A 27,623-nucleotide genomic window follows, 5' to 3' on the forward strand; every position below is an offset into this window, starting at 1 on the left:
ATTGGTCTCATTCTCCTAATCCTGAAAGAGCCTTGAATATGGCACTTTTTAAAATCTCGGGGCTAGGACGAAGGAGACGTTACTGGGGCCTGCTCAAGGCAATCGACAAACAACAGGATGATCATGATCATGATGCCACTTAAAAAGTCAACAGTGCAATATCATATTCCCCAGTGGCATATGTCTCTCTGGGTGTCTTCTCATGATCTGTGATTCATGATCCCAAGAGCCTCGAATTCTCAGAGCAGGTACATCATCAGTATGTGTACACAAACCCTCTGAAGACCCCTTGCATCATTTCTAGAAATGAGTGAATGGCAAGCAGTGATCACTAATTGGTGCCCACTGAAAAGATCAAGCTCCCATCCTTAAAATGGTCATGCATGTGGATTATTCAGATTTTGGACCTTATATCACAAAAACAATCAGCAGCTTCAAAAAGACAGGGACTTCCAACACACTAGATGGACCTGAAAATGACACACTGTGGCAGAGAAACCACCTAAACACATAGTATATGAGCCCTGCTAAGAAAGGCACATCAGACAGTGAAACTAACGAAGGTGTGCACAATCTCTGGACACAAAAGATTTAATTTATGAAGTTCATAATTTTTTAATAGTGTAGTAAAATATTTATAATGTAATTTTATTATAGTGCATGAATGGGAGCCGGAGTGATAGCATAGAGGGTAGGGTGTTTGACTTGCACGCGGCCAACCCGGGTTCAATTTCTCCGCACCTCTTGACAGCCCAGCAAGCTACCAAGAGTATCCTGCCCACACGGCAAAGCCTGGCAAGCTACCCATGACGTATTCAATATGCTAAAAACAGTAACAACATGTCTCACAATGGTTACTGGTGCCCGCTCAAGAAAACCGATGAACGATGGAGGGCAGTGCTACAGTGCTATAATGCACAAATAATTATGATTTGTTAGCTAATGTTATTGTTTTTTTCCCCAGACCTGAAAAATGTTAGCTAAACTCATAAAATATGCATTGATTTGGACTATTTGACTTAATGTAGTCCACACATCCTAATCATCACTAAAGACAGTTTAACAATAATTTTTAAGTACTTTTGGCACAATTCAAAACAAAAAGCTACAAGGATATGGAAATGGAGCTCATGAGCCCTGCATAGGTGAGGCCCGGGGTTTGATCCTTGACTTCAAGTAACAAAAGAAACAGAAACAGAACAGAAATTTTCCCCAGAAAAACAAGTTCTTGGGCCTGAGATAGCATCACATCTCAGATACACAAATTAGAATATCCTTGTATATAAAATGAAAGTTAAAATAGGGCGTTTTATATAAAGAGGTATAGTCTTCTAATTAAAGGACAGCAGGTAAGGCATTTGCCTTAAATGCAGCTGACCTGGGTTTGGGTCCTGGCACCCCATAGAGCCCTATGGAGTGCTCCCTGGGGACCACTGGGTATGGCCGAAAACAACAGAAAAAGTTAAACTGGTATTCCTATGCAATTCAGGGAAAAATACTTTTGCTAAGAATGTCCAGTTTTGATTGATTACAGTATGGATGAGTCTTTCTGTTTTGTTATGTAAGGTTTTTAATGGGTAGTTTGTCAAAGAAGTTAGTGGGTTCAACTTACAATAGAGAAAATATGTTGAGTCTGAATTTCTGTCCTGCTTAGATTTTAAATGTATAAGCATGATTTTAATGTGTAAGACTACCAATACCAGCTGATTCAAACAAGTTTCTCTATTACAAATCGATACCTACACACACATACAATAACGTATCAGTTATGTCCAGAAACATAGTAAGCTACTTCCAGATGGTTTGAATTTTATCTATAAACTATCACTTTTACTGAGATTATAATTTTCAAATGTATAATGTTTACAGATGCTTTCTGCAATTAGTCTGCCATATTCTTTTAATTTTGTTGCATCTCCAACCTGCTAGCCAAAATTTAGGATGCTTCAAGTCCATGAATAAAAAGCAATGGTATCCTTCAGTTTTGTAGCCTTGAACAAATTGGAAAATGCTACATACCACATACTGAAGTGAAAAAGTTCTATTTTTCTGTTTTATTTTTGAATACAAATATACCTTACTTTGAAAAAAAAATGGCATGAAATCTTCAATGATTATGCAGTGAAATCCAGGACAAGGACTTACACTGTATTCAAAAGATTAACTGAAGAACTACTCTATGCTGTTACCTGTACAGCTGACACATTAAAAACACAAATCTACACTGCAAAGTCATCTTCATTTACAGTTAAATATGATCATGCCTCTCAGGTGTTTACAAACTTTTAAACCCTTTTAACATTAACAATTTATTTTTAGACCTCACAGAAGCTCCCTTTTAAGAAAAGGAGGACATGTGGATTATCTCTTCAGAAAATTAACAGAAAAAAAGTCCATAAAAAATGTCACTTACTTAAGATTATAGCAAGAATTAAAGGATTCTCTACGATGGGAATTCCCTGGCTCTCAGAAGAAACTTAGGGAATTAGATCTTGTACACATATTAAACATAAGGCACAGAGTCTGGCAAGTAATAGCTACTGATTATATATCTCAATAAATTTACTTCAAAATAACAATTATTTGAGTATACTTATCATTAGGGAAGGAAATAAAAATCAACCCAAGACATCAATTTACTGGGCTGCTGTCAGAGCCTTTTCCTGGAGTCCAAGCAAGGGATAAAAAAAGCACCCCTCCCCTTCCTACTTACCCACACATTATTAGCCTTATACCAGCCCTCTGCCAGAATTAAAGAGAAGGTCAAAGGGAGAGCAATGGCTATTGAGTACAGTATTAGGACAGAAAAAAAAAAACTCTCTAGGGCCACCTGGCAATTTGGGCTGCCCTGTAATCTGACTGTGCAACCCTGTCCTTTTCTGCTCAGAATTGGATCAGCACGGGGAGCTCGCCTTGGAACCTGGTTGTAGTCTCAGTGCTACGGCTCATACTTATTCTGGTTGGAGTGATGGTGATTGTTAACTGCTGTCCTCATCAAGTACATTCTATATAAGAGACAGGGATAAATAATGCCCTTGAAGACATCAAAGGGGAATCAAAGTACAGGTGGTCATAAACTTCATGCATCTGATATGATAAAGATAAGTATGTCTTTTGAAATGAGGCCAGCAGATATAACAAACACAGCTTCATACAGTAAAATTTTACTGGGAGATGGCCGGGGCAGGATTCTGTGGATCTCTGGCTTCCAAGAGCATCTAACATTGGAAATGAGAATGACACAAATAATGAGTCTCCCATTGACTCATTACTGTCACAATGAATCACTTGTAGCAAAATAATGGTAATAATGAACTCATGAATGATTACTTGTGTATTCCCAGGATTCTCTTTTGAGTTGAATATACTTGTAGAAAAGGGTCATGAAAAGGGCAAGTTAGAAGGGAACATTTAAGACACTAAAGCCATTGCTGAAGTCATCTGTTGGGACTATCTGAGGAATAAGTTGCCCAAATATTACTACAAAATTGAAATGAAGTCTAAATTAATTATGCCCCAGGTTTAGATAAGACAGCTCAGCTGTGCCTGACTTAGACTTGAGTATGACATGAACACAGAGAAGATACTGAGCTAAAGTAGAAAAAAAGGTCTCAGCTCATGTTGACAGCAACTTTATAATACCCACCCAGTTCCAAAGCCAGTCTGGCCCCAGCTATGGCACACAAATTAAATATTTTAAGGAAGAAAAAGACTTTGGCAATTCTGGACAGCAAAGAAAAGATGAATATGGTACAATAACCAAAGAACAGTTCATCAAGAAAGAATTAAGTTAATCAGAATAGTGTCATGTTTTTTTTTAAAAAAATGCTTGATTAAAACATTCAGTTTTATGCAATTTTAAAACATTTTCGCCTACCTTGTAACAACAATTGATTTCCAGCTTCTGCTGTCAGCACCTTCAAGTTGTGGACCTCTACTTTCTGCAAGCTGTAATCTCTTACCAGTCTCCTCCAGTTGAACTGTCATCTTCTCATTTAATATCTCTAAGTTATTCTTAGCTATCCGCAATTTTTCCGCAGCTTCATTTTCCTGTCATGGAAACATAATTAGTAAGAGAAAATATAATATTTTCTTAGGCTGGAGTGATAGCATAGCGGTAGGGTGTTTGCCTTGCGCCAAGCCAGGTTCAATTCCTCCGCCCCTCTCGGAGAGCCCGGCAAGCTACCGAGAGTATCTCACCCGCATGGCAGAGCCTGGCAAGCTACCCATGATGTATTCGATATGCCAAACACAGTAACAAGTCTCAAAATGAAGAAGTCACTGGGCCTGCTCAAGGAAATCGATGAACAATGGGCGGACAGTGACAGTGACAGTGAATATTTTAACAGATGCAATATACTAAATGGTATAATTATAAAGTAAAAATGAAGTCATGAAATTTGCTTATAAAAGGATGGGCATGGAGAGTATCATGCGGAATGAAATGAGTTAGAAGGAGAGGGGCTGGTATAGAATGACTGCTCATTTGTGGAAGACAAAAAATACAGCATGAGACCAATACCCAAGGACAGTAGAAGCAGGGGCCAGGAGGATTAGTCCACGGTGGGAAGCTTGTTGTAAGTGGTAGGGTGTGTGGGGGTGGGCATTTAGGATAGAGAAGGAACCACTATGATAATAGCAATTGGAAATGATCACTCTGGAAAAGAACTGAGTGTTGAAAGGAAGTAAAGGGATATGCATGATAACCTTTCAGTACCTGTACTGAAAACCAAAACACCCAAAAGGAAAGAGTGAGAGAGAGAGAGAGAAGAGAGAGAGAGAGAGAGAGAGAGAGAGAGAGAGAGAGAGAGAGAGCAAGACTGAGAGATCAAGAGAGGGAGTGGGGGAAGGGGAGTAAAAGAGGGGAAAATGTGGGAGAGAGAAAGAGGGAGTGAGTGTGTGTGTGGGGAGAGAGAGAGAGAGAGAGAGAGAGAGAGAGAGAGAGAGAGAGAGAGAGAGAGATGCCTTCCAGAGAGGCAGGCTGGTGGGGACTGGCGGAAGGGAAACTGGAGACATTGGTGGTGGGAAATGTACACTGGTGAAGGGGTACGAGGGTACTGGAACACTGCAAGACTGAAAAACAATCACGAAAACTTTCTGTGTATCTCACAGTAAATTAAAACATATATTAGAAAGAAAAATGAGAAAAAAATAAATATAAACCTGAAGTTCATTCAAATAAAAGATCCATGCTCTATACATTTTTTTACTCTATAACAGCAATACTGTCATTATTATTAAAACAAGTCATGTAAATGATGTCAGAAAAATATACTGTTAAGTATTTCACTTCTGTGTTTACTTTACATTTGTCAACTGTACAATCTTTATAATATTGTATAGTAACAGGATGGTATATTTCTTTACCAGTTTACAAGATGTTTGATTTTCTCAGACTTCAAACACCTTACTATAATGATAAACTGTGTATAAATACTACATATTATTTCCACTATTCGTATTCACACTGAAAGCACAATACTTTCACTCTGACCTTAATATTTTAGCTCTGACTATTTAAAAATACTAATTTTCTGAGCCAAAAGAGAGCCTAATCTGCCAAAAATTTCAGGTACATGGGGGTGTTTTAGCTGAAAACTCCAAGCCTTCTCCAAGTCCAGATAGGTGGCATCCCCATACCACCCAGTATTTCTGGAAGCCCTGGAAGTTTTGCCCATGTAAGCTCATCTAGCAGCTCTCTATCAGACACACATAAATAAATCTTGACAAAGACCAACTAGCCAAAATAAAAACTAATCTTAATTCATTAGATCATCCAAATAACACGTACTTGAGGACAAAAGGATAGATAAATTTGTCACATTTAGAAAAATATTACTATTTATAACATTTTTATATACTACTACATATCAAGAATTGCTCTACAATAAATACACAAATATTAACTAACTTAAATAGGACAGCAGTTCTCTGAAACATATGTTACAACAATTTTGTAGATAGAATATAGATAGCACTTTATAGTTTGTACACATTCTCAAAACTAAAGTGAAATAGCTAGAATTCAAATCTTAGCTATGTAGCATTACAATATACTGCCTCTAAATTTACAGCTTTTATTTTCAATGTACGACACACTGAAAAGCAGGCGGTACAATAATACAATTCCCAAATTTCTTAAATCTACTTTGAATTGATGCTCTCATCAAGTTTTTCAATTTTTCCATATTAGTAAACTAACATATAAAATAATTATAATCAGTAATGAAAGTCATACTTTTTTAAGTTCTTTACGAAGCCTTTCATTTTCAGTAATAATTTTCTCTGTGCTTTTGGTTGTGGATTCATAGCGCATGCTCAGCTGACGTCCAAAATGGGATTTAAGTTTTTCTAATTCAGCCTAGTAATGATAAAAATTATATGTTAGTGGAATAAAGAAATGAAGGATGACCCTATAAAGTTAGAAAACTCAATTCAAAATAGTACTAGTGATCATATCTGATATTAGTGACCATATCTGATATTTAATAAAATCTTTATTGTATTTTAATTATAAAGAACAAAGTGTGAGCCAGAAGCATATGGTTCCCTGTAAACCAGGATATTCTCAAGGGGAAACAGGTAAAAATCGTGTAAACGAGGGACCATGGAATGAGACTAAAGGGCTACCCTGTAAGATGGAGAGAATTACAGGAAGAAAAAAAGGTCAGCAAAAGGTTGAGAAACACCTAGAGCAGAGACCTGGCTATATATTAAAGGAAGTGGATAATTTAGAAACAAAACTGTATTTCAGGATCCACCTGAAAATAATTCATCCCAAGACTGAGGGCTCAAGCATTCACATTTTAAAAAATCAGACACTGGAAATTATATAACACGATTAGAGTGAGATCCACTGTCTTGAAATAAGATGACAAGTGGTCATCTTATTTCTAGTTACTTTTTTTTCTAATAACTTTTCTAGTTACTCTTGGTTTTGTTTCCAATAATTTTTTTTCCTGTGTGCAAAAAATATCTACTGCATCCAATAGACATTTTGTGTACTTATTAGCAATCATCAAATTGTGTTAGCAAAACATGCTATATAAATAATCCCATTACAAAATTACCTTCAAATTTTCATTTTCCAACTCAATACTAGCCATTTTTTCAGTGGTCATTATTCCTGATGCTTTTTTCAACTGATCGTTTTCCTTTTGGACTTTTTCAACTACTTTTTTCATTAAACCAATTGTTTTTTCTAGTTCTGGAATTGTCTTTCCACTTCTACCAGCCTACAAGAGAATATGTTAAATTTTTATTGAACCAAGTATCCTTAAGGTATAATGTAAATTATTAAAAACCTAATGGGCTCATTACTATACTCATCATTATTCCTAATATTTGAAGCAAAATTTGTATTATTTAAATTAATACCATAATCCTAAGAGATAAGAATTACAATTCTTACATGGCATAGAAGAAAACAGAATCAGATAATTTAATAGTCCTAAAAACATGCTACTAATAACTAACAGCTTAAATGGTCTGGATATCTGGATATATAAACTTAAAAACTGAAGAACCTGATTTAGCTAATCTTTCCATTATGCCAGAGTATCTTGATATGGATAAAATCACAAAACACAAAATATATCTTAAAAAAGAAAATTCACATTGCACTATAACTGAGGCAATTTTCTCTCAGAATTGCCATTGATTCAGAAGATTTTGGCTTGTAAATAATAGAAAAGACAAACTAGTGTAAAATTATCAAAAGATGTGCCACTAATTAATGTTTCACTGATTATAATTAAAAATATCTTTTTTATTTATCAAGTGTGAAATGAATAACCCTAGAATATAAACTTTCACATAACATAATATGGATCTTCAAAATTAACTTATGTATAAAACATTAAATTAATAAAAAAATTGATATATGAAATAAATGCTTTCAACTATCAGCAAAACATTTTTCATGATTACTTCTCTAATAGGGCTGGAGCAATACAGCACAGTGGATAGGGTATTTGCCTTGCACATAGTTGACTCGGGTTCGATTCCTCCTTCCCTCTTGGAGAGCCCGGTAAGCTACCAAGAGTATAACACCCGCACGACAGAGCCTGGCAAGCTCTCTGTGACATATCGATATGCCAAAAACAGTAACAAGTCTCACAATTTGTTGTGAGATATTACTGGTGCCTGCTTGAGCAAATCAATGAACAATGGGAGGATGGCACTACAGTGCTACTTTTCTAATAAACCTACTAATATTTCCACAAAATTTATCATATATTTAATGTTAGTACTTGAACTTGTATTATGATTACTTCCATCTGTGCATCCATCAATATGAGATGAGCAGGGACTTAGATCTCTGGCCTTGCTCTCAATTGTAGAAAGAAGATAAAAAATAAAATTCAAAGAAAAGATAATAAACACATTTACAGAGCATTAACAAAAGGAGTTAATGTGGGGCTGGAGCGATAGCACAGTGGGTAGGGCATTTGCCTTGCACACGGCCAACCCAGGTTTGATTCTCAGCATCCCATATGGCCCCTTGAGCACCATCAGGAGTAATTCCTGAGTGCAGAGCCAGGAGTAAGCCCTGAGCATCGCCGGGTGTGACCCAAAAATTAAAAAAAATTTTAAAAAAAGAAGTTAATGAGAAAATTATTAAAATAGTTAAAATAGAAGAGAATCAATAAGTATCTTCCTAAAAGAACAGAGGAATATTCCTGAAAATGAAATGTTTTCAAGTGTAAAAAGATATAAAATAAAAAAAGAAAGAAATGATGTGCAGTCTAAGTAAAAGAAAGTATTAATGCGACGGATTTGATAAAAATACAATAACCTAAATAAATGAGGAAAGCTTAAGTATGTTTTATACTGAACATGCCAACAAACAAAAATTGAAACCTCATTACTTAATAGTAAAGCATAATATTTTGATAGAATCCAAGCATATTTTTTATTTCTGGTATATCACTTCTGAAGAACAAATGTACAGAATATCCTCATGTACTCACCCCTCTAACATGGCCAAGTTTCCGCTGAACTTCTGCTTTTTCTTTCTTCAGAAATTCACACATTTCCTTTAAATCTCTGACTTGATTCTAAATAAAAAAAATGGAGGCAGGTAACAATTTAAAACTGCTATGCTCATTCATTAAAAATAAACAAAATGATTCAGCTATAGTATTAATCTTTGAACTATATAGACAAACTGAACAAGTGTGTTTCTATACCAATCAGAAGGCTTTTAAAATAAAACATGCTGAATTAAAATTATTTTGTATTTAATTTTCAAAGGGTATTTTTTATGATTACCTTGGTATATAATATTAACATGCTTAAGAATTAGAATTTATGAACTGGATTTTAGCTCTCCAAAAAGTACAAATGGAGCTCTTATTATGATAGAGAGAATGAGAAAAACTGACTTCCAACAAAGGTATTAACAATTTAATAGTAAGAAGCAGGACAAAAATTAATTATATCAGTGGTTCTCAGGCTAATACCAGTACACAAAAATTTCCTGTCAGTCTGTGAGAAAGGTTATTTCTGTTTGGACATGGTATGCCTAGATCATGTAACTGTACTATAAAAATTAACGATGTATGTTTTCTTGTTCTGTCTTTGAAGTTCGCAAATCATATTTTCCACCAATCCAGAGGGTACAGAGGTCTAAAGTCACTGAATTATATAAATACCTGAAGAATGAACAAATTGCTTAAATTCTAGATTAGAAAATACAACCAAAATAATAGAGTCAAGAGAAAAAACAATTTCCATAAATAGAATAAATCTGAAAAACTAAAATATTATAAACAAAATAAAAATTTTCACAGGAAACTGTCCTAATTTTTTAAAGTTTAATTTTTAGACACATTCTAATATTTTACAGTGGGGACACTATTAATGATATGCACCAGCCATACTCTTATTCTCACATGTAAGCTCTCAACAAATACTTATTCAATTAACAAATACTGAAAATAGAACACTACCATGATACTTTATAAATATAAGATTTGGTCTCATAAGCGAATATAAACATAACAACTAAGGAGGGGAAAAAAGTTTCTAGGTATCAGCATTTATAATTACAATAAAAATGATTAATTTACCTTTAGTCTTGGCAAATCTTTATTTGCTTGTTCAAGCTGGAATTTTAGTTCAATATTTTCAGATGATAACTTCAAATTTTCCCTCTGGAGCTCCTGTTCTCTTTGGAAATGATCATCTGACTCTATTCCTGAAGTCTTCGGGAAAATCAATTTAGGGAAAATTTTCAAGTTTAATTAGTAAAAGATGAATATGACATACTGGGTATAAAAGAATTGCTAAAATAAACATTTTTTCCCTCACTGGAGTAGGAGAAAATCAGAGAGACCTTGAGAAGAACTGATGGGTAATCTATGACAAAAGGGCTCAGTACAAGGAGTAAGGTATTCAACAAAAAGTATAGGAAAACTGGTTAGCAACATGAAAAAAAATAATCAAACTAGACCCCCATCTCACACCATACAGAAATGCTAATTTAAAGAGGGTTAAAGACCTTTGTATAAAACCTGTATCCATTAAATTCATTGAGGAAAACATGAGCAGAACACAATGATATTGACTTCAAAGGAGTCTTTACAGTAAAGACTCTACTAGCAAAGAAAACATAAATACATGGAACTATGTAAAACAAACAAACAAAAAGTCTGTATAGTGAAACACATGGTGGTAAAAATAACAACACCTTATTGAATACGAGAAATTATTCACACATGATATACCAGACAAAGGCTTGATTTCAAAGATATAGAAAACACAAAGCTTAATAGCAAAAACAAAAACAAACAACCCTATCAAAAACTGGGAAAAGTTGCCGAAGAGACGCTTCCTCAAAGAAGACATAGTCAACAGTCTCTTTTTGAAAATAATATGGATACTCATCAAAAACTTAGGAATTGACCTTCCATATGATACAGCAATTCCACTCTTTGAATATACTCCAAACGTCCCAAAGCATAAGGCTGAACAAACCTTTGCACTCGTACATTCATTAGAGCACTAGTCACAAGAGTCCAAATCTGGAAACCACCCAAGTACCAAAGAATAGATGACTGTGTAAAGAAAACTATAGTACATATATACGTGGAGTACTATGTGGCTCTAAGAAAAGATGAAATCATGAAACTTTTTGCTATGTGGATGGGTCTGGTGAGTACCATGCTGAGTGAAGTTAGTCAGAGGGAGAGGGACAAAGAATGATCTCTCGTATGCAGGATATAAAGAAACGTAGTGGGAGAGCAACAAATGGCAAAGGCTATAGAAAGGCAGAACATGAGAACCGGTCTTCAGTAGGAAGCATAGGACACGGGGAGGGGGACACTACGACAATGGTGGAGGGAAGTGGTCACTCTGAGGGAGATTACTGGAGGGTGGTAAAATGATCTGCATGAAAACATGTCAGTAACAGATTTGTAAACCATAGTGCCTAAGAGAAAAAAAATGAAAATGGCAGTGTCTGTTACTGGGGTATGTTGGAGGCTGGGAGGGAGAAATTGGTGGACAAGACATTGGTGAAGAGATTGGTGTTGGAGCACTGTATGACTGAAACTCAATCATGAATAACTTTGTAAATCGTGGTGCCTCAATTAAAAAAAAAGATGATCACAGGTATATGAAAATCAGTTAATCAGTCATCATCACTGATTATCAGGGATCAGCAAATCAAAATGACTGTGAGATATTAGCTCACATCAGTCATAATGGTAAGCATCCAAATGAATAAAAGCAACCATGTTGTTTGAGAAATGGAGGAGATCCTTTATTAATTGTTGGTGGGACTGCTCTTTTGTCCAAGGCTTATGGAAAATGGTGCGTAGAATGCTTGGGAAATTAAGATTAGAACTATCATACAATCAGTGTTTCTCTTCCTGGGCCACAGACCCCTACAATACTAAAGTATTAATCCATAGACAAATGTACAACTAGGATTGTCACATTATTCACAATTAATCACGGGCTAAAATCTGAAAATAACCCAAGTGCCCAACAACAGATAAGTGAATAATGCTATAGAGACAATGGAACTATTACTCAGCTATGAGAAAAGATGAAGCAGACATTGCTGCAACCAGGATACAGTTGAAGTATCACGTTTTTATCCGCCTGACTCATTTTACTTATGAGTCAGATGGATAAAAAAAATCACTAAATGCTATCACTCATATCTGTAATAAAAAGAAATAAAGCAAGGGATAAGACATTGCCCAACAGAAGTTAAGTTCTGAGACAGTGACAGCAGAATAGCTATCAGCTGCAACAAAGTGGGGAGAGAGAAAGAATCTTAGGACGATGCTGGTGGGTTACTGATATGATGGTGGTGAGGGTGGTGCAGTAGAAAATATAAAACAATAATATGGGAAAACTGCTGTATAGCATGTTACCAAAGGCCCTCCCGTTGATCGTCGATTTGCTCGAGCGGGCCCAGTAACGTCTCCATTGGAGACTTTGTTGTTACTGTGTCTGGCATATCGAATACTCTCGGTAGCTTGCCGGGCTCTCCGAGAGGGGCAGAGGAATCGAACTCGGGTCGGCCATGTTGGCTGCTTGTAAGGCGAACGCCCTACCCGCTGTGCTATTACTCCAGCCCGGCATGTTACCATGTTACCAAATATAATTAAAAATTAATAACAAAAAAGAAAATCTACAAAAATAACTTGTAACAGATATAATACAAAACCTAAGAACCTTAAGTTCATTCTTAGCAAGTAGATAGAATTAAAGAGGTGAACTTACATCATTACTTAGTAAAAAAAACAAAAGCTGAAGAAATTGCACTAATATTAATGAAATTAAATTAAATTGCATTAAATTAAATTAAATTACTTTTCTAGCTCAAATCAAATTAAAGATTTGAGCTAGAAAAGTAAAAGCTGATTTTAATTTTAAACTTTAGGGAAAAATTTATAAAAACAATGATGTACACTTACTGCAGGCCTAGAATATGGATCCTTTGGCAACTGTTTTTCTAAAGCATGAAGTTTTTCTTGAAGGTATCTATTCTGTAAATGTAAATCTTCTATCACAGAATCTCTAGGAAGGGCTTGGTGGGTCCTATGAATAACAATGCACAGATACTTTATTTAGACATGTAGCACATTAACTTTCCACTATTTTACTGTATTAAAATAAAGGTTCACTATCTTACTGTATTAAGATGCCTATAAAGCTTACAAGTCTACAAGGCAGTTAAAGCTTACTTGAGCAAAGAGCCAAGAACTGGCCTTGAGCACCACTGGGACAGCCAGCTAGCCTTCATTGTAGTGAATAGCAGACTTCTTATAATAGCTTACCTCATATATGATATATCATTCTCTAAGTCAAGATTTCTCTTTCTTAATTCTTCAAGCTCCTTTTCTGACTCCAGAGCTCGTACTCCCAAAATCTGATCAACAGTCATGCCAGTTGTTTTTAATTTCTTCTGTAAAGTAAGTTTTTCTTTATCAGCTCTGTGGGATTTAACACAGAATCATGAAAATGTATCATTCGCTGTTTAACTTGTTTAATTTACTAAACTACAGATTACACATTCCAATACCATATATATAAATAATATATATTTTAAATATATATTAAATATATATAAAAGTAAAGTAAAGGCCCTCCCGTTGATCGTCGATTTGCTCGAGTGGGCCCAGTAACGTCTCCATTGGAGACTTTGTTGTTACTGTGTCTGGCATATCGAATACTCTCGGTAGCTTGCCGGGCTCTCCAAGAGGGACAGAGGAATCGAACTCGGGTCGGCCATGTTGACTGCGTGCAAGGTAGACGCCCTACCCGCTGGGCTATCGCTCCAACAGTAACAACAAATATATATAATAAAGATATATATACACATATATATTTATTTGCTAGGAGAAGTCTTATGTTTAGTTCTAAGCCACAGTTGATGGTTCTCAGGCACTATTTATGGCTCTGTGATCAGAAGGAACCATATGAAGTTCAGTCACATGGAAGGCAAACATATACCTTACTCACAGTACCACCTCCTCAGCCCAAGAATACTTCAAAATTAACTGAGATGCTATTCATACAATACTGAAGCACATTTAAGGAACATTTAAAAAATATAAACTGAATAAATCATATACAGCCTGTGATAAAACAAGAAAAGTGTTCATATTACTATGATAAAACCATATCGCTTCTAGATCAGTGAAAGACTTCACGCATAATTTGGCTTACAATAAATTTAAACTCACTTGGCAAAAAGTTCCTTTAAAGTATTCAACTGCTTTGTAAGAAGATAGACTTCCCTTTCTTTCTCTTTTAACTTGTTTCTAATTCCCTCTACTTTGGTTTGCCACTTTTTACCTTCTTCCCACCTAATTAATTCTTCTTTAGCACTCTGTAAACAAAAACAAAGAAGGAAGACATTAACCAATGTTGTCTTTAATTTCATACTAAGGTTTATCAATTATAACTCACTAGAACAATGGCAAATCATTATCCCTACAGAATAAATTAACTATCTTGTTATGTAATTCTAGTATTGTTATGCAAAGCCAAGCTGTAAGCAAAAATCAACTTCAATTTAAATTCTCAATTTGACAAATGCACTAATTAAACTCTAGGGAACAGTGTGAACTAACAACATTCTTAAGCATTTACATTATATATATATACACACACACATATATATGTGTGTATGTGTGTGTACATGTATGTATACATACATATAGTATTTAAAGATAATATATACTATGAAAATAAAATATAATGGCGATGTTCTTAAAGATTTTAAATGATATATCTAATATATCTAAGATAATATATCCTATAAAAAAATAACAGTAAAAGAAATAAAGGAATGTAAGAAACTGGTAACTGGTATGAGTTTTGTTATTTAACATAGGTAAATTGCAAACATGGTTTACAGAGAAAAAGTTATTAAATTTCCAATTTAAAAACATTCTTTGAGGGCCAAGCAATAGTATAGCAGACAGGGTGTTTGCCTTGCATATGGCTGATCCAAGTTCAATCCCAGGCATCCCATATGGTCCCCCAAGCACCACCAGGAGTAATTCCTGAGTACAGAGCCAGGAGTAACCCCTGAGCATTGCTGGGTATGACCCAAGAAGCCAAAGAGTAAAAATAAAAGCATTCTTTGAGTATAAACACATTCATAAATTAGAAATGCACAGAAACGTGGAATCTCAAAAAACATTTTTACTAGATTCACTGATTAGATAATTTTAGTTACTCTGTTTTCTTTCTTTTCCTAATTAGTAATGTATAGCATGGGTTTAAAAGCATACAAAATATTTTCACGTATTTCATTTTCACGTCAAAACACTGAAAATTTGACAATACAAATAGCATTATTTTTATTTTAATGAGAAATAAACTGAAGCATAGAAATATTTGAGTCTAGGGAGACTCAATGGACTATAGAGATATTGATAAAATTATTTAAGGGGAGGTGTATAAATTAAGGGGTTAAGGTACTTGTTTTGTATCCCTCTCTGACCCTAGATCAAATCCCTAGGACCATATATGTGCCCCCTAAGCACCGCTAAGAGTCCATCTTGAACAGAGAGTAAAGAATAGCCCCTGAGCATTATCTAGTCTGGCCCAAGCAACCCTTTGCATCCCAAAAAAGTATTAAGTTGGAGATTAATATCCAATTTTCCACAATGCAGTGAAGGAAGCAATCTAGAACAAGAATATTTTGATATTCAAATTTTCACCAAAGTTTTGGACAACACAGTTTTGTTGTTGTTGTTGTTATTGTTGTTGATTGTTTTTCTGGTTAGTAGAGAATATGCAAAGCAAAAGTTGTATTTGCTAGCAGCAAATATTCATTGGAGCTATGCATATTAATGTAAATACTTAACTAAAACAATGGTTATTATATATTTTCTTAGAGAAAAGATTTTTTGAATGTTAAATAATTCATTCTATTATTTAGCTTCTACTTTATGTCACTAAGGAAACTTGTTTTGATCACACTTGATCGCTTGACTTCCCGTTAATAGTCAATTTGCACGAGCGGGTGCCAGTAACATCTCCATTTGTCCCTGTCTCGTGCTAGCGTAGCCCAATGGCGTCTGCTCGTTCTAGGAACACAAACAGCCTCAAACCAATTGTTAATGATCTTGATGAAGAAGTCTGACCATCTGGTAGGTGGGCGGCCATGCAGTCTTTTGACATCCCGTGGACTCCAGTTGGTAACGGCTCTAGTCCAGCGGTCGTATCTAAATCTCATTACGTGACCAGCCCATCTGATTTTTGACGCCTTGGCAAACAAGACAGCGTCCCTGATTCTTGATCGTCAGATGGAGGTTGGAACTCCGGATTCTTTCTCTCATTTGAGTGAAATGTGATATTCCAAGCATAGCTATTTCAATTCTTCTTTGGGAGACCCGAATAGCGTTCTCATCCTGTTTGCATAGGGCTCAGGTCTCTGAGGCATATGTTTTAATGCAGGAAGAACAAAGAGATGTGCCTGGAGCCGGAGGTTCTTCGTCCTCTTAGCTATTTCTTCGACGCTCTTGAAGGTTTTCCAAGCCGCTCTCTTCCTCCTGCGCAGTTCGGGTGGCAGGTCATTTGTCATGTTGACTTCTCGACCTAAGTACACATAACTGTTGTATTCGGAGATGCTGGTTCCGTTGAGAGCGAATGGAGCATCAGGATCGAGGTTGTTTCTCATAAACATTGTCTTTGTAAGATTCAGTTGTAGTCCAACCTTTCCACATTCACGGTCGAAGTGGGCCAGCATTTGTGCCGCTTGGCTAATGTCTGGTGTTATTAAAACAAGGTCATCAGCAAAGCAGAGGTAGTGTAGTTGCCAACCATCTATCTTCATTCCCATTCCTTCCCATTCCAGTCGTCACATGATGTTCTTGAGGGTGGCACAGAAGAGTTTCGGTGAAATGGTATCACCCTGCAAACCACTCTCTTGACATCGATGATTACTTCTTTGTAGAATGGTGAGATCCTGGTAGTGAATCCGTAATACAGCTCATGGAGGATCCTGATGTGTTGAGTTTGAATGCCCTGATTGGCTGGGGCTTCAATGACCGCTTCCGTCTCAACAGAATCAAAGGCCTTCTTTAAATCAATGAACGTTAGACAGAGCGGCATCTTGAACTCCCGAGAAACCTTGATGAGCTCGGTTATCGTGTGAATATGGTTGATGGTGCTGAATCCTTTGCGGAACCTGGCTTGCTCACATGGCTGTCCTTCATCTAGTGTTCTGCCAATCCTATTCGGGATCACTCGAGTGAACAACTTGTAGATGATAGACAATAGGCAGATCGGGCGATAGTTGCCAATGTCGAGGATGTCTCCCTTCTTGAACAGTAGTACAGTCCTGCTGGTTTTCCATTCGGATGGAACCTTGCATTCAGACAGGTGGCATGTGAAGAGCCGAGCCAGTGTATTGATGAGTACTGATGGCAGGTTCTTCAGGTGTTCTGGTCTGAACTTGTCTGGGCCGGTGCTATTCATTTCTTTACTGACAAAATGGAGTGTTGGATTTCGGAAGGGAGAACATTGGGAATGATATATCCATCCTGTGGAATTTGGTAAGTCGGCAGGTGGACATGGCTATCGAAGAGATATGAGTAGAAGTCATGGATAATCTTCTCCATTGCCCTTCTGGAAGATGTGATAGATCCATCATGATGTCGGAGGGCAGTCATCTTGGTCTTGTAGTTGGCGAAGGACAGACGGGCGTTACGAATACTTTTCCCGGCTTCTGTCGCATCTACCAGCACTTCTGCTTTTCTCTCTTTGAGGTTTTCCTTGATCGCATCTCTGCACTGCTTTGCGAGCTCGGACGTTAGCTTGCGGTTGCCTGAGGCATGCGCCAAACCACGTTGGCGAATAAGCTCAAGAGTTTTTGAAGACAGGCTTTTTTTGTGGCTATCTCCCTCTTGGTGTTCCTCGCACAATCATGGAGGTGCTGAACCAGTCGATCGTATTCCTCGTCAATGTTGTCAACAATGGCATTTTCCTATGTTGCTGCAACAGTGCCAAAGAGGTCCAAGTTGGTGGTCATTCTGGGAGTTCTCTTCTTAAACTTTGCAGCCCTTTCTCCCTGCTCTGTGAAGTAGAATTTTGCACGAAGGAGACAGTGGTCGGATCCCGTTTGGAATTTTGGGACAACAGCGACATCCGTCAGGCAAAACCATTGATTGAATATGATGTGGTCTATTTCGTTGTGAAATTGTCCACCGGGAGACTCCCATGTCCAACGTTTAGATTCGGCCTTCTGGAACTGTGAGTTACCATGGATAGTCTTGGTCGACATGATGAACTCAGACAGTCTCTCACCCTGTTTGTTCCATTCTAGGCCATGGGTCCGGATGTGCAGTTCTTCAGCTGATCTTCTCAGTCCTATCTTGGCATTAAAATCACCCACAATGATCTTGTAGAAGGTGTGGTCTTCTTTAGAGAACTTACCCAGCTCCATGTCAAACTTCTCAAATTCTCCTTCATCATAACTGGATGTTGGTGTGTAGACAACGAAGATAGAAACTGCCAGAAGTGAGCCATATCTATACAAATGTAAACACCCAATTCAGGTTGTTAGGCATTCGAATGAATCAATGCTCATGGCCAAGTTCGTGTTGACAAGGACACCGACACTTCCGACACCTCTTTTATTGCATGCTCTAAGGAACAATTCTTCTCCAGTGTCGAAAACGGCGTGATGTGATTGATGCCTTCTTGTCTCGGTCAGACCAATGATGTCGTACTTGATCTTTTGCACTTGTACCATATGGTCCTCGATGGATGCATCTGATGCTAGCGTACGTGCATTGAAAGTATAGACAATCATTTTTGTATTCCTTCATTGTGGCAGCCTAGATCGGCCTTGAGATTTTATCGGACTCTCCTTTCTCATCCTTCTCAATGCTGCCATATTTATTGATGCCTTCAGGGTCAGGGGAATGAGACCCATTGTAATTACTGGTTTTGGCATATCGATAAACTTGTTTTATTTTCTCTTATTCATGTCATTAAATAGCACAGTGGGTAGGGCGTTCGCCTTACAAGCAGCCAACATGGCCGACCCGAGTTCGATTCCTCCGCCCCTCTCGGAGAGCCCGGCAAGCTACCGAGAGTATTCGATATGCCAGACACAGTAACAACAAAGTCTCCAATGGAGACGTTACTGGGCCCGCTCGAGCAAATCGTCGATCAACGGGAGAGCCTTTACCTTTTACCTTACCATGTCATTAAAATTATCATCTAGATAGTGAACATTTTCTGGTTACATTTTACAATAATTCTTCCTCTTCACCATAGCTTGTCCACTCTGACTACGTTTAGGGGCAAACATTACGACTAAAATCACTATACTTCATCACTTTTATTATCAATATAACCTATAAACTATATCTTCAGTTTATCAATAATAAATTTAAGCATGTGTTTTAATCAAGTAAAATTTTTTTGGATGGTTATTTCTATCCGTAGTTTTAATAACAAAGTAGCTCACTAGTTTTTTAAGAAAACTTAAAGCAATTCTTATCAAAGTACAGAAGAAATTACAAAGTGGGTTAGTTATTTATTATGACTATAAATAATGGATATATCCCTTCTATTTATATGACTATTAAAAATTAATGTATCACTTCTTAATCTAAAATAAGTTTACATATTAAAGGATAGTGATGGTACCTTTGGCCAAGGAAGAAGACTGAAAATCCTAAGCGTTTCCCGTAGGGGTCAAAAGTACCATTTTTTGTAAATAATTGCACTGGGAAGAAGTAATATTTTCATATTCATATGGTTGTGTATGTAAAGTTTGAAATGATTTTTGTAGATGCTATAGTATCAGGAAGATGATATGGAAATTATTTAGTAATTTTCAGAAAATATTGTATTATAAGGGTCTTTTTAATATGCTTACAAAATTTTAGAAGAAAAAATCTTAGATACCTTATGCTATCTTGCACCACTTATAATATGTGTAAAGTCTTCTAACAGAATATTACCTACTCAATATTTATATGTTTTACTTAGTCTATCTTTCCTTAAACATATTAAAAAGTAAGTTTCTTCACATACCTTTTCTTTCACAGTCTTTATTTCTACCTCATCCACTTTTCTTTCTAGCTGGCTTTCCAGCTTTTTAATTTTCTTTTGGAGTTCTTCAATTAAGCTTTGCTTGTTATCAATCAGGGGTTTGCTCTAAAAGTTAAGATATGACTTTATAATCATACACATACAATATATCAAAGTACACACATGTATTCTAGTTATACTTTCTAAACTACAGATAACTAAATTTCTAAATAATCTTATTAATATATAAGTATAATAGATTCTTTCATATTTTAACAAAATGTTATTTAAAACTAAAAGTGAAATAGACATCACAGAAGAAATTAGCTACATTAGACTGAAAGTGATCTGACAGCTAGCCTCAGCAAATACAGATAAATTTGAAAATTGGGCATAAACTACCATCTTTATCAAAGACAATATCATGATTAAATATAAAGCTACCTGTAATCCATTGGCTAGTCTTTTAATTTGCCTTTTCAATTCTTCATTCTCTTGATCAATTCCATCTTTTTCTCTCAGCATTTTCATGTAGGCTTTTTGTTTTTTTTGCAATTCACTGGTTAATTCATTCAAATTATCAGTAAGTGAGTTTTCTCTGTTCTTACTTGTTTTAAGAGCTTCTTTCAATTTGGAAATATTTTCACTTAAATCTTCAATTTGTAACTGAGATTAAAAAAAAGTTGAGTAATTTTTACCAGTTCTCAAAAATAACAGCATAATAAACTATTGTGACCAAAAATTTTAAATACAAAAGGGGAAAAAAATAGCAACAACTATACATATTTTTCCATCTGTATTTTGTTTGTTGTTGTGTTTTTGTTTTTTGAATCACACCCAGAGATGCTCAAGGGTTACTCCTGGCTCTGAGATCAGAAATTATTCCTGCCCATGTTTGGGGGGACCATCCAGGATGTCAGAATTGAACCCAGGTTGGCCATGAGCAATGCAAATGCCCTACATGCCCCAAATGTACTGTCTCTCCGTGCCCCCATTCTTGATTCTAAATGCACTAAATCATCTCTGTAGTAGACAAAAGAGAACATTGGAAAAACAGTCCAACAAAATTAATAATGAATATTCAGAAGCAAAAATTTTATCAAATAAGCAATTGTTTCATTGTTACATTTATTAAATGAACAAATAATATCAGTGTACAATGGCAATGTTTTAAACACAATTGAAGCAAAAGAGTAGTATGAAAAAATATTGGACTTCAAATATTTTCTTACCTACTTTGTAAGACAAAGACTAGAAAGGGTACTCATTATACTGGTCAGTATAGATAGGCCACGAGAAGAGTCCCAAATTGTCCTACATAGTAATTGTGAAAAGAATATTGGCTAGACAGATAGTAGAGTGGTAGACACAGGAGCCATCCTGTGCACTGCCAGGGTGAATGTGTGTGTGTGTGTGTGTGTGTGTGTGTGTGTGTGAGAGAGAGAGTGAGAGAGAGAGAGAAAGAGAGAGAGAGAGAGAGAGAGAGAGATTTAATTTGTCTTTTTTTTGAGTAAAGTAGCACTGTAGCCCTGTCCTCCCATTGTTCATCAATTTGCTCGAGTGGAGCACCAGTAACGTCTCCATTGTGGGACTTGCTGTTACTTTTTTTTGGCATATCAGATATGTCGCGGGTAGCTTGCCAGGCTTTGCTGTGCGGGCAGTATACTCTTGGTAGCTTGCCAGGCTCTCCAAGAGGGATGGAAGAACTGAACCCAGGTCAGATGCAAGCAAGCACAAACACCCCACCAGCTGTGCTATCGCTAATACTACTACTAGGAAATTAGTATTATAATAAAATTACAAAGAAAATTAAAACTGTCCTATAGAAGTTAAAAAGTTTTGAGAAAAAGAATTTGAAGAATGTGGAAAAGAGAGAGAAGACACTTTAGGCAAGAGAAAGATATAAAGATATCAAGAAAAGCAATTTTAGCTTATATACAGATTTATTTAATAGATCTTTACTGTTTATTACGTTCATAATCTTGATAAGTACAATGGGAATTTTTTTTTAAATGAGAAGAACTAAGTCCCTACAATGTGTTTCAATTAAAGCCTGTGGAAGAAAGGCATGAATAAATAGTAGATCATTAACTGTAAGCAAAATACAATATATAAAATTTAATTATTATATTTGAATTCAATATACAAAGTACGGGCTGGAGCGATAGCACAGCGGTAGGGCGTTTGCCTTGCACGCAGCCAACATGGCCGACCCAAGTTCGATTCCTCCGCCCCTCTCAGAGAGCCCGGCAAGCTACTGAGAGTATCTCGCCCGCACGGCAGAGCCTGGCAAGCCACCCGTGACGTATTCGATATGCCAAACACAGTAACAACAAAGTCTCCAATGGAGACGTTACTGGGACTGCTCGAGCAAATCGACGAACAATGGGAGGGCCTTTACCTTTTTTTTATACAAAGCACAAAATCTCATAAAAACTTTGAAAGCATTATTAAATATATATATGTGTGTATACATGATAAGAAATCAACAATCTTCATGATCAGGTAATAAAATAAAGTATACTGACAAAAGATAACTTTTTAAAAACATATGTCACTTAGGTACTTCTATAGAATGAATGTTAAGTATTCCAAAGCCGATTTTTTCCGAGGAAAAAAGGAAATCTAATTTACGCTTATTATAAAAATAAGAGAGAAGGGGTTAGAGTGATAGTTTAGTGGGTAGAATGCTTGTCTTGGCATGCAATCAACTTGGCTTTAATCTCCATCATCCTATATGGTCCCCTAAAGCTTTCGAGGAGTGCTCCCTGAGCAGCATCAGGATTAACACCTGAGCAAAGGTGGGTATGGCCCACAACCAAAACAAAACAAAAATTCTGATTAGAGAACTGAAATTAACAAAACTTCAAAATACAGGGCTATCTTAGTTATCAAGTTTAAAGTAAAAATACTAAATAAAATGTCTTAAATATAATTTTATTAATAAGAGCAACTTAGTAATTTCTCCAATATTAACCCTCTAATATGTGTATAGTAAAGATGCCTACTATTGCAAAAATAAGTGTTTACATGTATACTTATTCCCACAAATTTAAGAGGATAAGCCCTTATTCTTTACCAAAAGTTACTATATATAAAAATAAATTCCTGTGGAGTTCATGCCCGGTTCAATCAGCTTAATCAATGGCTGAATGAATAGCAATACTCTTACATTATAAAAATAAATAAATAAATAAATAAATAAAATTCCTGAGCCAGAGCAATAGTAGAACAGGTAGGGCTACTACCTTACCCAGGTTTAATCCCTGGCTCCAATTTTGGTCCCTTGAGCATCGCCAGGAGTGATTTCTGAGTGCAGAACAACCCTTGAGCATTTCCAGGTGTGACCTCCCCCACCCCCCCAAAAAAGTTAAAAATTAAAATAAATTCCTTTGCCATAATAATCATTAGGGAATTAGTCACATGAATGGATGCATTAATACTTACCTTTAGTTCTTTAGTATGCCGATCAACAATCTGTTGAACATTGAGATTTGCCTCCTTCTGAGAAGTGACAGAAATAATCCGTTCTTCAGCTGCTGCTGTCATTTCTGCCCGAAGTTCTAGAAGTGCTCGACTAAGTGCCTAAAAATTTAAATGCACACATTTTATTAAAAATTGGTATTTTATCCAAACATACAATGTATTTTTAAAAACCTTTATTACATTTCAACTGTTTTTCTAAAATACCAAGAGTTTCATCAAACACAATTCATATATGAATAACCTAAATTTTGCAAATGAATTTTTCTTAGTAATTATACTCAGTTCTTCCAAACTATACATGAGAATTCAAAGTCTTGATAACAGTTATGTTAAGAATATAGTAATTGGCCAGAATGAGAGTACAGTGGGGTAGAGAGCTTGTTTGGCATGCTGCTGACCAGGGTTTGATCCCCGGTATCCCATATAGTCCCCTAATCCAACCAGAAGTGATTCCCAAGTGCAGAGCCAGGAGTAACCCCTGAGCACTACAGGAAGTGACCGCAAAACAAAACAAACAAACAAAAAGAATACAGCAATAAATCAAGCATTGTATGTTACAAAGTCAGGTAGGTATGTTTAGTTTTCAAATATTCGAATTCAGATATATTTCTCATATTTATGAGACACTGAATTAATAAGGAAACATATTTATATTATTGATAAGTTAGAAGATAAAAATATGTTTAAAATATGCCCATAAATTTCATGAGGTAGAATACTACCTCATGCTCCACTTCCTCCACTGCCCAGCAGCCATCAAGGTCCAGGCCGCTTTCTGGACACTACGGCTGAGACTCATGCACAAGTGAAGCACCACAGAACCAGGTAAGCAGAACTCTGCGACCTTGGACTCCAGGGTCAATGGGACCTGGGAACAGAGATCCTCTGCCTGCTCCCACCAATCTCCAGCAACCCAGGGATTAAACCCAGAAGCCCCACCCTACCCTGCCCTGCCTGCTTCCACCAATCTCCAGCAACTCAGGAATTACACCCAGAAGACCCACCCTACTGGTACCAGATAAATACCTCATCTGCAGAACTCCACTACCTCCATCCACTACCTCCACTACCCAGTCGCTGCCATGCCCCAGAGGCCACCTTCCGGAAGGCAAAACATCATAAAACACTTAATACCCATCTTCCAAGACTACTCCACCATATTTGATGGGGCTCAAATATGGTTTGAACCATGGGAACATCTGCAAGGGCAATTAGAGGCTGCCCTAAAAGCCTCTATCCCTCTTAGAGAGTCTGGAAAGCTACCGAGAATATTCCGCCTGCACGCCAGAGCCTGGCAAGCTATCCGTGGCATATTCAATATGCCAAAACTAGTAAATACAACGGGTCTAATTACCCTGACCCTGAAAGAGCCACCAATACAGCAGCATTTAGAAGGATGAGGAAGGAGAGGCCGATAAAATCTCAAAGCTGAACTGGGCTGCCAAAACGAAGAAGGACAAAAATGACTGTCTGTACTCTTAATACATGTGCACTGACATCGGATGCATCCATCGAGATCTAATGGTGCAAGCACAAAGATCAAATATGGCATCATTGGTCTGATTGAGACAAGAAGGCATCAATCACATCACGCCGTTTTTGACACTGGAGAAGAACTGTTCCTTGGAACATGCGACAAAAGAGGCATTGGTGGTGTCGGTATCCTTGTCAACACGAACTTGGCCAAAAACATTGATTCATTTGAATGCCTAACAACCTGAATCGGACGATTACACTTGAATAGATGTAGCTCACTGCCGGCAGTTTCTATCTTTGTTGTCTATGCACCAAAGTCCAATTATGATGAAGAAGAAATTGAGAAGTTCTACATGGAGCTGGATAAGTTCTATAAAGAAGACCACACCTTCTACAAGATCATTGTTGGTGATATTAATGCCAAAATAGGAGAAAAGATCAGCACAAGAAATCCACATTGGGACCCATGGCTTAGAATGGAACGAACAGGATGAGAGACTGAGTTCATCATGTTGACCAAGACCATCCATGGTAACTCACAGTTCCAGAAGGCCGAATCTAAACGTTGGATATGGGAGTATCCTGATGAACGGTTCCATAGCAAAACTGACCACATCATATTCAATCGATGGATTTACCTGATTGATGTTGCTGTTGTCCCAAAATTCCAAACGAGATCGAACCACCGTCTCCTTTACGCAAAATTCTATTTCACAAAGCGGGGAGAAAGGGCTGCAAATTTTAAGAAGGGAACTCCCAGAATGACCACCAACTGGGAGCTCTTTAGCACTACTGCCAAACAATGGGAAGATGCCATTGTTGACAACATTGATGAAGAATACAATCGACTAGTTCAGCACCTCCATAATTGTGCGAGGAACACCTAGAGACAGCCACAAAAAGACACCTATCTTTGAAACCTCGTGAGTTTATTCGACAACGTGGCTTGGCGCAAGCCTCAGGCAACCTTAAGCAAAAGTCTGAGCTCACAAAGCAGTGCAAAGGAGCGATCAAGGAAGACCTCAAAAAGAAAAGAGCAGTAGTGCTGGTTTATGTGGAAGACCGGGAAAAGCATTCGCAAAGCCCGCCTGTCCTTTTCCAACTACATTACCAAGACGACTGCCCTCTGACATCCTAATGGATCTATCACATCTTCCAGAGGGCAATGGAGAAGATTATCCATGACTTCTACTCAGATCTGTTCGATAGCCACATCCACCTGCCCACATACCAAATTTCGCAGGATGGCTATATCCTTCCCAACATTTTCCCTTCCCAAATCCAACACTCCATCTCGTCAAGAAAGAAGCAAACAGCACCTGGCCCAAACAAGGTCAGACCCGAACACCTGAAGAACCTGCCATCAGTACTCATCAATACACTGGCTCGGCTCTCCACATGCTACCTGTCTGAATGCAAGGTTTCATCCCAGTGAAAAACCAGCAGGACTGTACTACTGTACAAGAAGGGAGACATCCACGACATTGGCAACTATCACCCAATCTGCTTGTTGACTGTCGTCTACAAGCTGTTCACTCGAGTTATCCTGAATAGGATTAGCAGAACACTAGATAAAGGACAACCACGTGTTCCAAAAAGGATTCAGCATCATCGATCATATCCACACGATAACCAAACACATTGAGGTTTCTCGGGAGCTTTAAGATACCACTCTATCTAATGTTCATTGATTTAAAGAAGGGCTTTGATTCTGTTGAGATGGAAGTGGTCATCAAAGCCCTAGCTAAACAGGGCACTCAAACTCAATACATCAGGATCTTCCATGAGCTGTTTTATGGATTCACTACCAGGATCTCACCATACAAGGAAGTGATCATCCATCTTAACAGAGGGGTTCGGCAGGGTGATACCATTTCACCGAAACCCTTCAGTGCCACCCTCGAGAACGTCATGCGACAACTGGAATGGGAAGGAATGGGAGTGAAGATAGACGGTCGGCAACTATACCACCTCCGCTTTGCTGATGACATCGTTCTAATAACACCAAACATCAGCCAAGAGGCACAAATGCTGGTCGACTTTGACCGTGAATGTGGAAAGGTCGGACTACAGCTGAATCTCACAAAGACAGTGTCTATGACAAACGGTCTCGTTCCTGATGTTCCATTTGCTCTCAGAAGAACGAACAGCTCCAAATGCAATAGTTATGTGTACCTAGGTCTAGAAGTCAACATGATGAATGACCTGGCACCTGAGTTGCACAGGAGGAAGAGAGCAGCTTGGAACGCCTTCAAGAGCATTGAATAAATAGCTAAGAGGATGAAGAACCTCTGGCTTTGGGCACATCTCTTTGATTCCACTGTTCTTCCTGCATTAACATATGCCTCAGAGACCTGGACCCTACGAAAACAGGATGAGAACGCTATTCGGGTCTCTCAAAGAGGAATCGAAAGAGCTATGCTTGGAATATCACCCTTCACTCAAGTGAGAGGAAGAATCCGGAGTTCTGATCTTCGTCAATGCTCAAGAATCAGGGACGCTGTCTCATTTGCCAAGACATCAAAAATCAGATGGGCTGGACACGTAATGAGGTTTACAGACAACAGCTGGACTAGAGCCATTACTGATTGGATTCCACGGGACATCAAAAGATCACGTGGACGCCCACCTACAAG

General features: G+C 37.3%; 1 protein-coding gene across 1 annotated transcript in view; it reads right to left on the bottom strand.

Annotated features, from left to right (window-relative positions):
- The window catches only part of CEP290 (centrosomal protein 290), a 115,151-nt gene that overhangs the window by 8,875 nt on the left and 78,653 nt on the right, over nt 1–27,623 (bottom strand). The window contains exons 39-49 of the mRNA XM_056115489.1: nt 23,473–23,610; nt 20,470–20,691; nt 20,029–20,151; nt 14,208–14,353; nt 13,299–13,454; nt 12,936–13,059; nt 10,074–10,208; nt 8,973–9,059; nt 7,071–7,235; nt 6,239–6,361; nt 3,878–4,050 (exon numbers count right to left, since the gene is read on the bottom strand). Coding sequence (XP_055971464.1) covers nt 3,878–4,050; nt 6,239–6,361; nt 7,071–7,235; nt 8,973–9,059; nt 10,074–10,208; nt 12,936–13,059; nt 13,299–13,454; nt 14,208–14,353; nt 20,029–20,151; nt 20,470–20,691; nt 23,473–23,610 — 1,592 coding nt within the window. The remainder of the gene's footprint in view (nt 1–3,877; nt 4,051–6,238; nt 6,362–7,070; nt 7,236–8,972; nt 9,060–10,073; nt 10,209–12,935; nt 13,060–13,298; nt 13,455–14,207; nt 14,354–20,028; nt 20,152–20,469; nt 20,692–23,472; nt 23,611–27,623) is intronic.

This window comes from Sorex fumeus, unplaced genomic scaffold (assembly GCF_029834395.1).
Source record: "Sorex fumeus unplaced genomic scaffold, SorFum_2.1 ptg000003l, whole genome shotgun sequence".
In the NCBI taxonomy this organism is placed as follows: Eukaryota; Metazoa; Chordata; class Mammalia; order Eulipotyphla; family Soricidae; genus Sorex; species Sorex fumeus.